General features: G+C 42.3%; 7 protein-coding genes and 1 non-coding gene across 8 annotated transcripts; 3 read left to right on the top strand and 5 right to left on the bottom strand.

Annotated features, from left to right (window-relative positions):
* Positions 1–1217: 1217 nt before the first annotated feature.
* K450DRAFT_243784 (uncharacterized protein) lies at positions 1218–1947 on the bottom strand. Its single transcript, XM_051589480.1, has one exon. The coding sequence runs from the start codon at positions 1557–1559 to the stop codon at positions 1242–1244; it is 318 nt and encodes a 105-aa protein (XP_051444085.1). The 5' UTR covers positions 1560–1947; the 3' UTR covers positions 1218–1241.
* Positions 1691–4041, top strand: K450DRAFT_243791 (uncharacterized protein). Its single transcript, XM_051589481.1, has 10 exons — positions 1691–1980; positions 2047–2171; positions 2238–2286; positions 2355–2610; positions 2675–2773; positions 2837–2879; positions 2938–2976; positions 3041–3195; positions 3261–3375; positions 3446–4041. Exons 1-10 carry the CDS (start codon positions 1822–1824, stop codon positions 3855–3857), a joined length of 1452 nt encoding a protein of 483 aa, XP_051444086.1. The 5' UTR covers positions 1691–1821; the 3' UTR covers positions 3858–4041.
* Position 4042: 1 nt separating this feature from the next.
* Positions 4043–5616, bottom strand: K450DRAFT_243800 (uncharacterized protein; the record flags this gene model as incomplete). The annotated part of the gene is made up of 4 exons (XM_051589482.1): positions 4043–4688; positions 4765–4847; positions 4924–5096; positions 5177–5616. The coding sequence occupies 4 exons, from the start codon at positions 5614–5616 to the stop codon at positions 4269–4271; spliced, it is 1116 nt and encodes a 371-aa protein (XP_051444087.1). The 3' UTR covers positions 4043–4268.
* Positions 5617–5957: 341 nt separating this feature from the next.
* Positions 5958–8256, top strand: K450DRAFT_243802 (uncharacterized protein). Its single transcript, XM_051589483.1, has 8 exons — positions 5958–6094; positions 6213–6265; positions 6349–6438; positions 6506–6614; positions 6687–6829; positions 6901–7161; positions 7240–7476; positions 7545–8256. The coding sequence occupies exons 1-8, from the start codon at positions 5995–5997 to the stop codon at positions 8145–8147; spliced, it is 1596 nt and encodes a 531-aa protein (XP_051444088.1). The 5' UTR covers positions 5958–5994; the 3' UTR covers positions 8148–8256.
* On the bottom strand, positions 8257–9020 carry K450DRAFT_243805 (uncharacterized protein). Its single transcript, XM_051589484.1, has 2 exons — positions 8853–9020; positions 8257–8784 (listed from the first exon to the last, which is right to left on the bottom strand). The coding sequence occupies exon 2, from the start codon at positions 8585–8587 to the stop codon at positions 8366–8368; it is 222 nt and encodes a 73-aa protein (XP_051444089.1). The 5' UTR covers positions 8588–8784; positions 8853–9020; the 3' UTR covers positions 8257–8365.
* K450DRAFT_243810 (uncharacterized protein) lies at positions 8576–9630 on the bottom strand. Its single transcript, XM_051589485.1, has 5 exons — positions 9469–9630; positions 9286–9371; positions 9102–9132; positions 8856–9037; positions 8576–8784 (listed from the first exon to the last, which is right to left on the bottom strand). Exons 1-5 carry the CDS (start codon positions 9476–9478, stop codon positions 8656–8658), a joined length of 438 nt encoding a protein of 145 aa, XP_051444090.1. The 5' UTR covers positions 9479–9630; the 3' UTR covers positions 8576–8655.
* Positions 9631–10536: 906 nt separating this feature from the next.
* Positions 10537–10609, top strand: K450DRAFT_t60. The gene has a single exon. It is a non-coding gene; the product is annotated as a tRNA-Lys (tRNA).
* A 431-nt stretch (positions 10610–11040) lies between these two features.
* K450DRAFT_281152 (uncharacterized protein) lies at positions 11041–12116 on the bottom strand. The gene has a single exon (XM_051593386.1). It carries the CDS (start codon positions 11708–11710, stop codon positions 11204–11206), a length of 507 nt encoding a protein of 168 aa, XP_051444091.1. The 5' UTR covers positions 11711–12116; the 3' UTR covers positions 11041–11203.
* Between the last annotated feature and the right edge of the window lie 20 nt (positions 12117–12136).

The following is a 12136-nucleotide window of genomic DNA, read 5'->3' on the forward strand; positions in this document are numbered from 1 at the left end:
TCATGGCCAATGTCAATCCTTTCATCGCCTTATCGACGGCGTTTGTCACATTTTGTGAACAAAATGAACATGTAATCTAGAGATATCAGTCTATGGATTCGCTTTTTCAATTTATTCTGTCAGCTGCAAGTAATATCTAAAATATGTCAATGGCTAGTACATGCTGAACGATAGATCGGCAGTATGTGCAGGTCCATTTGCGTACCACCGACGTGTTTCTATACCGTCAAGAGCGAACGAATGCAACCCATTGCCCAAGATGCACCATTACACATTGCTACAATGCACTATGTGACAGCAGTGCATGTTTTACAATTGCGATTTATTCAATATACTTCGATGTTTAGAGCAGTATCAACAATCAAAACAGCCTTCTACATGCACACTACCATTAATCAACATTGATGAAACCTAGTTGCATTCATTTCATCATCCAACGCTCCCACATCACGTTGTAACCATTGGCCAGATCTTGGAAGGATCTTACCAGTTCGAATATCGTACCTGTAGTATACATGGCTTAAAAAATTGCTCTGCTCAAGGGTTTGCGACAACTAGTTAGTGTGATGTGAAAGAAAGAAACACTTGTCAATTAAAAAACATGCAATGCTAAGTCAAGTCATAACCATTTTTCAATTCAAATGCTTTAGTTAGGTCTCCTTTCACAACTAAACGCTCCGACAGTCAACTCCAATTATGTCTGTCTTCATCTCCTTCAAAAATAATCTCACTTTCATATAAACATCAGAGCCATTCAAACTATATCCTTGACTAACTGCGATTGCCATTGGCTTTGCCTCCGTGAACGTGATCATACTATTTGTCAGCCGTGCTTAATGGGCTGAACATCGATTAACGCATGGTAATGACTCCCCCAGTTGCATAACAAACTGTGAAAGGATAATGTTTTCCAACCTGAAAATGCCAGTGACCATGGTGTGCAAATATATATTCCCTGCTTCAACACGTTCTTTGCAATCTTTTGAATGCGTGACAGAAGATACCTTCTATCTTGAAATGGAAGGTTGCTGGTACATCTGACTGTCTCTCCGAGTGCGTGACAGAAAACAAACTTTTTGCGTTGTGGAATCTATTTTCGATCAATTCAAGTGACTTTATGCGTGACAGTCGATCACTTTACCATAATCCACCAACCCTATCTCACAAAACGAAAGTTACTCTCGCTTACAATACAGCAGATGAACATTTGGCCTATTCTTCAAGTATGGCTTCCTGGCAATTTAATTGAGAAGCAAGCGGTTTGGCTCTATGATACAGCCATAAATGTAATTTAATATATTATTCATTTCATGCTCATCTTGAGTGGAACAGTAAGGCAAGAGCCCCATGACTGAACGCGGATGTTGCAAATATGAAAGCTTAAATCGCGAATTGTTATCAAATGTGTAAGTGGGCCAAGATGAAAAGGCAGTAAAGGATGGTATAAGCATGAATGAATTTCGGAAGGAGCCATACTTTGCTAAAAGGACGATACAGTGTAAAAGAAAATTGGCGGTAATAAGAACGTGTAGAATTGTTAGATTCACCCAGTGTAACATATGAAAGTCGTGCGCTCAGCATAGCCTTAAAACCATGGTATGGCAAGGTTTTACACCGCATCTATTGAGCTTATCACTTGCTGCTCATATCAAAGACGACTAACAAATACAAAGATAGAGGATTTCCGGAAAAGAATAATCCAAATCAAGGGTCAATGTCAACTGATTTTGAATCGTCACGTCATGGAGATGTGGAACGGAAAAATGAAAAAAAAGAAGTCCTCGTCGCAATATTTGAGGCCATCCTTCTCTTTTTCCACACATGCCTAAAAAGGTCTTTAAAACCATCTCGGATGATATAGATGCCGGGCTACATGACGACCGTCTATACGACAAAGCCTTACATCCATGGCGTGCTCGACTCAGAAGAATAATGCTACCCCTCATCCGTATGGAAACGCCTTACATTGCTGCGTTCCAGGTAATATTGCCAGACTATACTCTTCCCCAATATTTATGCGAAACATTATTGACATTGGTATCACAGAATAAAATACGAACTCCAATGCTCGATGTCTACTTCCTATGGACAGCCAACCTTGGCACGCATACCTTTTTCATGATATTCCTACCCTTGCTCTTTTGGTTCGGCTATCCTCAATTAGGCAGAAGGTATGACTCGCGCAAATTAACTTTAAATTTCTGCTCGTTCCCCATTGACGAGATTTGTCTTTACAGCTTGGTAGCCGTTATGGCATTTGGAGTCTTCTGGTCTGGTTTCATCAAGGTTGGTATAGGCAATTTGTATGGACGAATCAGCCGTCTCCGCAATTCTAATAATCTTGATCTAAATAGGATTTTATGTGTTTACCCCGACCATTATCACCGCCCGTTCATCGTCTTACCATGTCTTCCTCAGTTGCACTGGAATACGGATTTCCTTCCACTCATTCCACCAATTCGATTTCCGTTGCCCTGTTCTTAATGGCCTGGATTCAGGAGCATGTATCACCAGACGATCCCTTCCGATTGCCAGGACTTATTACACTTAGCGTCTATGCCGTCAGTGTTGTGTTCGGACGAATCTATTGTGGCATGCACAGTATCACCGGTAAGTACACTTGTGGCCTTTATTTTCACTCAACTTCAAGTAAGCTCACGAGACTTGTAAATAGACCTTCTCGGTGGTGCAGCTCTCGCCTATGTCCTATACTGGTTCCATTGGACATTCCGTGCACAATTCGAGGAAATTGTTACTGGCGACTCATATTGGAGTAAGTACTACGAAACGAGTATTGATGCATAGATTGGTACAGCCTAACGAATGTACGCTATAGTTTTCCTTTCGATACCATTGCTCTTTTTAATGGTTGGCATCCAGTAAGTATGAAAAAATACTCTTGAAGCGTGACGATCATGTTATTGACTTGAACGTTAGTCCTGATCCTATAGAGCGATGCCCCTGTTTTGAAGATAGGTATGTTGATTAGAAATTTCCGTCATTGGTGTCTTTCACTTCCCTAATACGATTTGGTCATTAGTGTTTGTTTCTTGGGCGTCTTGATCGGTTTATTACCTGCTAGTTGGGTAACTGCACACTCCTCTTACCCTCAGGCAGCATTTGGTATTGTGTCAGGATCCCGCACAGCGACTGGCTCTACTGTATTTTTGATATCGATTGTCAAAGTAGTTATTGGTGGGTATCATAACCAATAGCGTAATGTTTGTGTATACTTGTTCTGATAGCATGTATTTGTTTAGGCGTTGCCATATTGTTTACATGGCGTATGGCCTGTAAAACTGTTTGTTACTTCATCTTGCCGCCCATTTACCGAGCATTCAACTTGCCTCATAGAAAGTTTGAAATCGGTGCCAGGTATGTCATGAGCCAAGGAGACAAATCTCTCCACACTCTCTTATCATCTGTTAACGCCATGCTTCTATAGAACATACAAAAACTTGAGACATGCTAGCATTCATCCTGTTCCATCTGTACTAGACTTGAGGGGGCTCACATCCAGTGTGCAAGCTTCAGATCATGTCGGTATTCAGTCTGGTATCGACTTGCACGAAAAGCGAGTGTTTGAAGCTCGTCACCGCTTCCAGAATAATATAGACGAGAAGGTTGCAAACACACCTTCCACCCCAACCCTTGTAGCTACCGCCTTGCGAGATAAGAACACCACGGATGACTATGATCCAAGCTCACTCCTTATTGTCGAGGACTCTCCCTTGAGATACGACGTAGACATTGTCACCAAACTAATTGTGTACGCTGGTATCGGTGCTTTAGCGGTCCATGCCATCCCCATCCTGTTTGAAGTGACAGGAATGGGATTGGATGCAGGACGGCAGTAGATTCAGCCCCACTACCAAATACTTATTCCCACTCTAATGTGCTTTATCCAAGCATTTTCGTTTCAAACTAGTACCACATTTTTTCTTTCTGCCCTGTATACTCTATAGCTTTTCCAGCAATGGCCTAATCTTCCGTTTTTTCCTTGAAAATTAATAGCTTCCCACAATAATAACAGACTATTTCTCTTTTCTTGAGCCACTCGATTTATGTAAATGAACCCATAGTAAGGTCAGGGGAGGGAGGAAAAATTGTACACTGAAGTGCCTTAAAGTCGGGCAATGGAAGAGAAGACGAAGGAAGTGGACATGGTAGAGTGGTAGTTATTCATCCTGTACATTGTGAAAGCCTAAGACCATGATGATGAAGAAGAGATAGACTTGTTGCCAAAAAGCATTAGATCTGTTTTGCAATCAGCAATTGATATCTCCCGCAAACAGGCCAACTTTGTTCCAGTCGCATGCTTCCAGGCAATGCATTGAGCAAAAACCGACTATAGCCGGTACGTTGGAGCATATGAGAAGACTACACCAGACCATGACTTCAATATCAGGTTGGATGATGTAGCATTTACAATTTTGACATCTCTTAACGTTTTTTGATGCGTCCAGATGTTCGGTGATTCGAAAAGGCATGTTTTGATTATCATAGCGGTTCGTCGATGCCATGACAGCTCTGCTGCATATTTCAAAGAGCGATGGGGTAGGCACTGATCGGATAATCTGTCTTGCAGGGGTACTGGTATTGTCTTGAGGTATAGTTTGAAAGGGGTTTGGAAGAACGGATATGATATTGAGCTTTCGTAATCGAAGGATCTCTCCGGGTAGATAACGCTAGAGATGGAAGCACAAAGAGCCAAGGAATGAGTTATGTGTTTGGTATATTTTCGTAACATTCAAAAACACTAACCAGTAGATTATTGCCGAGGGAAAGCTCACAAAGATTCTGTAAAAGTACAATCTCTGGTGGTATCGTTTCAAGTTTGTTATTACCTAAGTGGCACAGTCATAATCAGTATGGTGTACAATGTCTTCTGGGCCTATCAGGCTACGTACGATAAACACTTACGGAGACTGAGGACGGAGAGATTTTTAAGGGAAAACAATTCCATGGACAACTTGGTAAGACGATTTCCATAAAGAAATACTTTTAGTGAGGAATTATTGATCAAGTCTTTGGATAAGATGGTAATATGCTGCAATTCGCGTATCTCATCGGGTATGTCTGTCAAATCCATATTGCTATCACATAAAAAGAAATGAAAAGATATAAGATGACAAATTCTTAGAGCAAAAAGAGATTACCGATTGCATGACATTACCTTAAATCCACCATATCAGCACCATTATCGATGGCATCGTTGATGGCTTGCTGTACGGTTCGCACAGTGCGGCGACTGTGTTGAGTGCTTGGTGAAAAGGCGGTGGGAAATTGGTGCATAGCCTTCTTCATTGGTCCAGGAGCTGACGATGGTGACCAAGACATACTTTCAACTCTGTTTCTCTTGTTTCCACTCGGAGGTGGAGAGGGTGTTCGGTAATCTAGGGCTGCCAGTTTTCGTGGTGGAGAAGGTAGCTGATGATGTAAATTCTGTGGGAGATAATCTTCGTCTTCATCGGTATCAGTGTCAATCCAGTCGACATTATGAGTAATGGGTGATTCTTTTTCACAAAATAAGTTATTCAACTCTTTTTCCAGTTCTTTATCATGGCTTTCTTCTTGTGATGACCGAGGCGTAGTTTGTTGTTCAGGCAAAACCATAGAACTTACCTCCCTCCCGGCCAGGCTCACATCTCAATCCAGTTTGTTTCAAACTCCGTCGAGATGATGGGGAGGTCATTTTGCTCAAGGACAAACTCTGGCTGTATCCGTTTGTCAAGCTCTGCAGCATTGGAGACACATTCTTTCGTCTTGGAAACCCCCACTTTTATTATTTTTTAATTTACAAGCACATAGAAGCATACACTTCGCTCTATATGCAATTTGTCTGGGCGGCGGCGGCGGCGGACTCCAACACTTCACCAGCAATTTTGCGGTGATAGGCACTGCCCCAGCCACCGAAGTCCCAATTCTCAATTTCAAAGCGCACGCGTTAAAGCTCTAAATTCTTGTCACTTTAATCACTCATCAATTGCAAAGATGGCAGAAACCAGATCCGCTTCTGCCGTTAAACCTAAATCTTTCAATGATAAGGACAAGCCAACTGAAGTTCGCTTGAGCAACATCGTCGCTGCTAAAGGTATGTTCTAACTGACCCAGGGACATCGTGTCAATCTTGGATCCGCAAACCGAAATGATCTCGCGCAGACAACCCCATCTGGAACCTATAATCTAACAAAATCTTGTACTTATTTCAGCTGTCGGTGATGCTGTTCGTACATCTCTCGGTCCCAGAGGAATGGACAAAATGGTGCGTTGAATCGTCTGGCGTTTTTGTCATCAGGTTTTTCGTTAAATATCGGTTCTAATCCAACATCACGCTTCAATCGATAGATCCAAGCTGGTAACGGCGAAGTTGTCATCACTAATGACGGTGCCACTATTCTTAAGCACATGTCAGTTCTTCATCCAGCTGCTCGTATGGTACGTATGGCGAAAAGGAACTACAATGTATGGAAGAAACGTAACGTAGCTGACTCAACCTTTCTAGCTTGTTGACTTGTCAGCGGCTCAAGATATTGAAGCTGGTGATGGTACGACATCTGTTGTTGTATTGTGTAGCTCTCTCCTTGCTGCTGCCGAAAAGATGTTGAACAAGGGTACGTATGCTTCACCATCGGTCGATAGGCGCTAAACTAGTGCTGACGAATCATTTCAATTTCCTCTCATAGGTATTCACCCTACCACAATTGCTGAGTCTTTCCAGCGAGCAGCAGCTAAGGCTGTTGAATACCTCACCCAGATGTCTACTCAGTTGGATCTCGGTGACCGTCAATCTTTGCTTCGCGCCGCCTCCACCTCTCTTAACTCTAAGGTACATAGGCAAAATGCTTTATAGTACCGTTCAAATCCCTTCATGCGTACTGACATTTCCTTTTGTATCAGATCGTTTCCCAATATTCATCATTGCTCGCTCCTATTGCTGTCGACGCCGTACTTCAAGTCATTGATCCCGCTACTGCTCACAACGTTGATTTGAAGGATATCCGTGTTGTCAAGAAGGTTGGCGGTACCATCGACGACACCGAGCTCGTCAATGGTCTCGTTCTCACTCAGAATGTCGTTAAGAGTGCTGGTGGACCCACCCGTATGGAGAAGGCCAAGATCGGTCTGATCCAGTTCCAGCTCTCTCCTCCCAAGCCTGATGTAAGCATTTGCAGCTACTATGAAACCGCATTACAGCACCATTGTACTCATGTACGATTCCTTTCATTTTCACTTTAGATGGAGAACCAGATTGTTGTGAACGACTACCGACAGATGGACAAGATTCTCAAGGAGGAGCGACAGTACCTCCTCAACCTCTGCAAAAAGGTTAAGAAGTCTGGATGCAATGTTTTGCTCATTCAAAAGTCCATCTTGCGTGATGCCGTCAACGATCTTTCATTGCACTTTTTGTCCAAGTTGAAGATCATGGTTATCAAGGATATTGAACGTGATGAAATTGAGTTTATTTCCAAGGTGAGTTTTTGTTCTTTGCTATGCGGATTCTACATGTAAACCCTCTAACACGATCATTTGGGCAATAGTCTCTTGGATGCAAGCCCGTTGCCGATGTGGAATCTTTCACTGAAGATAAGCTTGGCTATGCTGACCTTGTTGACGAAGTCGATTCATCTGGATCTCGTGTCGTCAAGATTACCGGTATGAAGCACGCTGGAAAGACTGTGTCTGTTCTCTGCCGTGGTGCCAACTCACTTGTCTTGGAGGAGTCACACCGTTCACTTCACGATGCCCTCTGTGTCGTCAGATGTCTTGTCAAGAAGAAGGCATTGATTGCTGGTGGCGGTGCTCCTGAAATTGAAGTGTCTCAGAGATTGATGGAGCATGCAAAGACCCTCACTGGTATGGAACAGTACTGTTTCCAAGCTTTTGCTGAGGCTTTGGAAATCATTCCCACTACCCTTGCCGAGAACGCCGGTCTCAACCCTATATCCATCGTCACTGAATTGCGAAACAAGCACGCTCATGGAGAGAAGACTGCTGGTATCAACGTCAAGAAGGGAACTATCACCAATATTTTGGACGAAAATGTCATTCAACCCCTCTTGGTGTCTACCAGTGCAATCGAGTTGGCTGCTGAAACCGTCAAGATGATTCTCAAGATAGATGATTTGGTTCAAACCCGATAAATAGAACGAACCCCCTTCCTTAGTTAACAAAGAAAAAAAGAATGAATGAAAAAAGCACTATAACTTAGTAACCAGCAGTCTATTTGAGAAAAAGGAATGCCGAAAAAATGAACCCTTTAAAGCTTTCCACGTCCTCTTGAACATTGTCGCGGAGCTTTGCCACCCAGTATATTGAACATATATAAAAAAAATGATTTTAGCCATTCATCATCATAGGGTCAAAAACTGCTTCCTACTGTGTTTACTTGAAAAGGGTTTTTTAGAAAATCAGAAAAGTGGTGTAAATTTGGTATGTCTAAAAAATGAACAGGTGAAGAGCGAAAGAGAAAAAAAAATAGGCACAGAATAAAATACACTGATGGACATCGTTTTAAACTACATAGATATTCCGAACTTGGTTTGTCACAAATACCCATTGAAAGTGTGGTGTTCCTTTTCATCTGTACGCACCGTCCAGTAATCTAATCTTGATTCAAAGAGATCAAGCGAAAAGTAAAAATTGGGCAATTTACTTCTTCTTGCCGAAGGTCAAGGGTTCACCGATACCCTTTCCTCTAAGCTTGACACCCAAAGCACGTTCGAGCTTTCCCAAAATCTGCTGGTTAGGAACAGCCTTTCCGGCTTCGTATTCGTTGACCTGGTTGACAAAAATGGTGTAAGTGTCAAAGATCGCAACACTGTGATATCAGATAGGATAAAACTTACAACTTGAGGCTTTTCGTTGATCAACTGAGCCAAGTCCTTTTGGGTTAATCCCTTATCACCACGAGCCTTTTGGATAGCCTTACCAACGGACACGTCAATCTTTGGTGGAGCAGTGACATCGTTATCGCGATCCAACTTAGCGATACGAGCATGGTCGGTGTTGGCATGACCAGCGTTAGTAGTGGCTACAAAAGTAATTACGTCAGTTTTCCATGATCTGAGCTAAATATTTAGGTTTTGCTAACTTACTCTTCTTCTCAGTAGCAACGACTGCGCCAGCCTGTAAGCAAGATCAGAAAGTTCAAGTGTTAGTCATGGCTATGTAGGTACGGATCGACTGCGCGAGCCCAACAATCAAGTCCCATCATGGCTCCCATTGCCACTGCTCTAGTCAGAAGCCCGCCTGATGAACAACAATAGCACTCTAACTTACACGTCTAGCAGCATTGACTTCAGATTGGGTGCGGGAAACCTTGGCCTTGTCGGCAGCACGCTTGCGCAAAACAGTAACGTTCCAGTCTATGAGTTAGAAACAAAGCCATAACAAGGTTGGGAATGTCAGTATGTCAGTCTTAATGTATGAAGGGCAATCAGCAACAGGGTGAGAGACACTGACCTTGTTCCATTTTTTTTAAAGATGAGTAATAGGTGAAAAAGATGTTTGATCGATCTCAACTCTGCAGAAAGAACTTTCTGGACAAAAAAATGCCTCCAATGAGGGATATTTGGTCACGTGCACTCGGGTAGAATGTTTGGTCACGTGCTTGGGAGGCGGCTGTCAATACACCCTTTTTTACACTAATATTAAATCAAGGCGTGCGCCCGGTGCTTTGAATCAAAATGTACGCAAATTATAAAACTTTTTTATTTCTGATTTCTGGAAGCTGACTCAAATTTGATATATGTACCGGAGGACTGCGGTAGCGATTTCTGACTCTCACCGTATGTGTGAAAACGACGAAAGGAAAGTGACTGTAGCAGGTGTAGTTTGATACCAGAGAATGAAGGTTATCTGGTTTCTAATATATATTGAGCATTTTATCCAGACTTCTACCGGTAGCGAGCTTTGTATTGCTGACGTACTCGTTGATAATATGGACCTACGTTGAATCGACGCTGCATAGTACATGCTCATAATATTTAGCTGATGTTTAGAAAAATGGTCTCATCTAAGCAGTTAATTGTATACGTAATGGGATTTTTCTGATAGGCGGATTCTAGAGATGCAATTACCAGATTAAGGATGTGGGCTAAGGTCGACGCAAAATGAATGGAAAGCTTCTGTGGCACGGAGCAGCAATTTCACGAATACTTCACTGTATATATCATTACATACTACAATAATGCTTGATGTTCATGTCATGTCATAAAATTGCATTTTTTAGAAAAAATTTATAGAGCACCACTGACCTTCCCCATCATACGGCATGTTCACCAGCATCCGACATCGACCAGTAATCATGGTAACCTCTTGAAAGATAGCATATAAAATGGCAGGATGCAGTCCAAAGAGCCACAGTTTTAGAAAAAAATATGTATATAATTTTTCAAAGCCAGTAGAGCTTCTTTACTATTGAGCTTTGATGGCTTGCTTGTACCAAGAGACATCTTTTCGTCCATATGAATGTACTCGCTGTTTATGTTAGGTTTCAAAAATTAGAAGGTGGTCCTCCCTTCAACAAAGGCCCGGCTAGCTCAATCGGTAGAGCGTGAGACTCTTAATCTCAAGGTTGTGGGTTCGACCCCCACGTCGGGCTATACTTTTGCATTTCTTAAAGACGGTAATTGGATTTTTTTTTTTTTTCCTTCCTTTTGTTGACGAAGTGATAAACAGTAAGGAACGATGCTGGAATTGTAATTGTGTGGTTGTGATAATATTCATACCAGCCTGCTCTTTTACAGACCACTTTTACTCACTAGACTCCATACACAGTTAGTATTATCATTTTAGTTTGCCCGCATGGAATTGTTGACCAGATAATATTATTAACAATGTGCCGTTCCATAAGCTAATGCTGCTGTATCATTGATCGTAACTTCAAGCTCTGGTCCTCCTGCGGAATAGTTTGCATTAATCTGGACTGCTCTGACACGCTGTTCCATTTTCGACAATCTGAGCCTACTAGGAGTAGCCATCAATAATTTATCTTCTTAACTACAACAATACTAAATCAGACTTTTCTCAATTGGCAGCTTTAAGTAAATCGAAGAAGAGAACCCAAAGCATTGTTGAGTATCATTTCATTAAATTGGTATCATAGGGAAAGAAATGTAAAATTCGGCCAACAGCAAAAAGTTGGCATCAGCTAGCTAGTGATTTTACAAATTACATTTCTTGGTATCAGTATCATTTAGAAGCTATGAAGATCATCACCGACGATGGACTTGAGAGCAGAGAGGACAGAGCCACCGTTAGGAACCATTTCAGCGTACTTGCCATAGCTCTTGCTAATGTTACCCAAGAAGGTCATGGCATCGGTGCTGTCAGCGACTTCAGAGAATCTGTGCTGGAAGGGCTTGTAATCGGGGTTCTGGAAGACCAAGAATCTCCAAGTTTGTTCGTTGTTCTGACCGTACTTGAATCTCTGATCAACAGTGAACTGGTAAGTGGTTTCATCGCAGGTCCAGTCATCGGGATCAGAGGGAGTCTCCTTGCACGATTGTTGGAACTCCTTCATCTTAGCGATTTCAACAGCCAAGAAAGCACCAGAGCTATCCTTAGGGCAGGTGAAGGGAATGAAGCAGAAGTCGACAGACTTTTGCGTACCCCAGTCTTGGCTCCAATGGACAGTGCGTCTGTCGCCCATGAACTTCTTGGGGGAAGGAATGATGCAGGTATCTCCGAGTTGAACGACCATTGTTACTTGTTGTTGTTGTTGTTGTTTGTTGATGAGTCTTGAAAAACCTCACAATCCGTGTCGTCTTATATACTTGATGAACTCGCTGCCTTGTCCCGTTGTATGGAGGAGTCAATGTACAAAGAGCTCCACTCCGCCAACCCATGTCTAAAAAGGTGGCGCAACTTTATTGTGCCTTTTGCTGCCAGTGGCGTACACACAGCCTTCGCTACACTTTAGGCAGCTCGAGGTTTTTATCCAAATGCGCTATCCGTCGGTTAGCCATTTTAGAAAACGAATATGCTCTGCTTTGAACGTATGTGATCATGAGCTGGTCGTATCTTCGTTCATAGGAGAGAAGGCAGTAGTGTGTCTGTGATAATCAGTGTGTTAGATTCAGTTGATAAGTGAAATAACTAAATGGAAGATACAGAATGATGATCTATA

Source organism: Umbelopsis ramanniana (genome assembly GCF_025399195.1).
Source record: "Umbelopsis ramanniana AG unplaced genomic scaffold K450scaffold_32, whole genome shotgun sequence".
Taxonomy (NCBI): Eukaryota; Fungi; Mucoromycota; class Umbelopsidomycetes; order Umbelopsidales; family Umbelopsidaceae; genus Umbelopsis; species Umbelopsis ramanniana.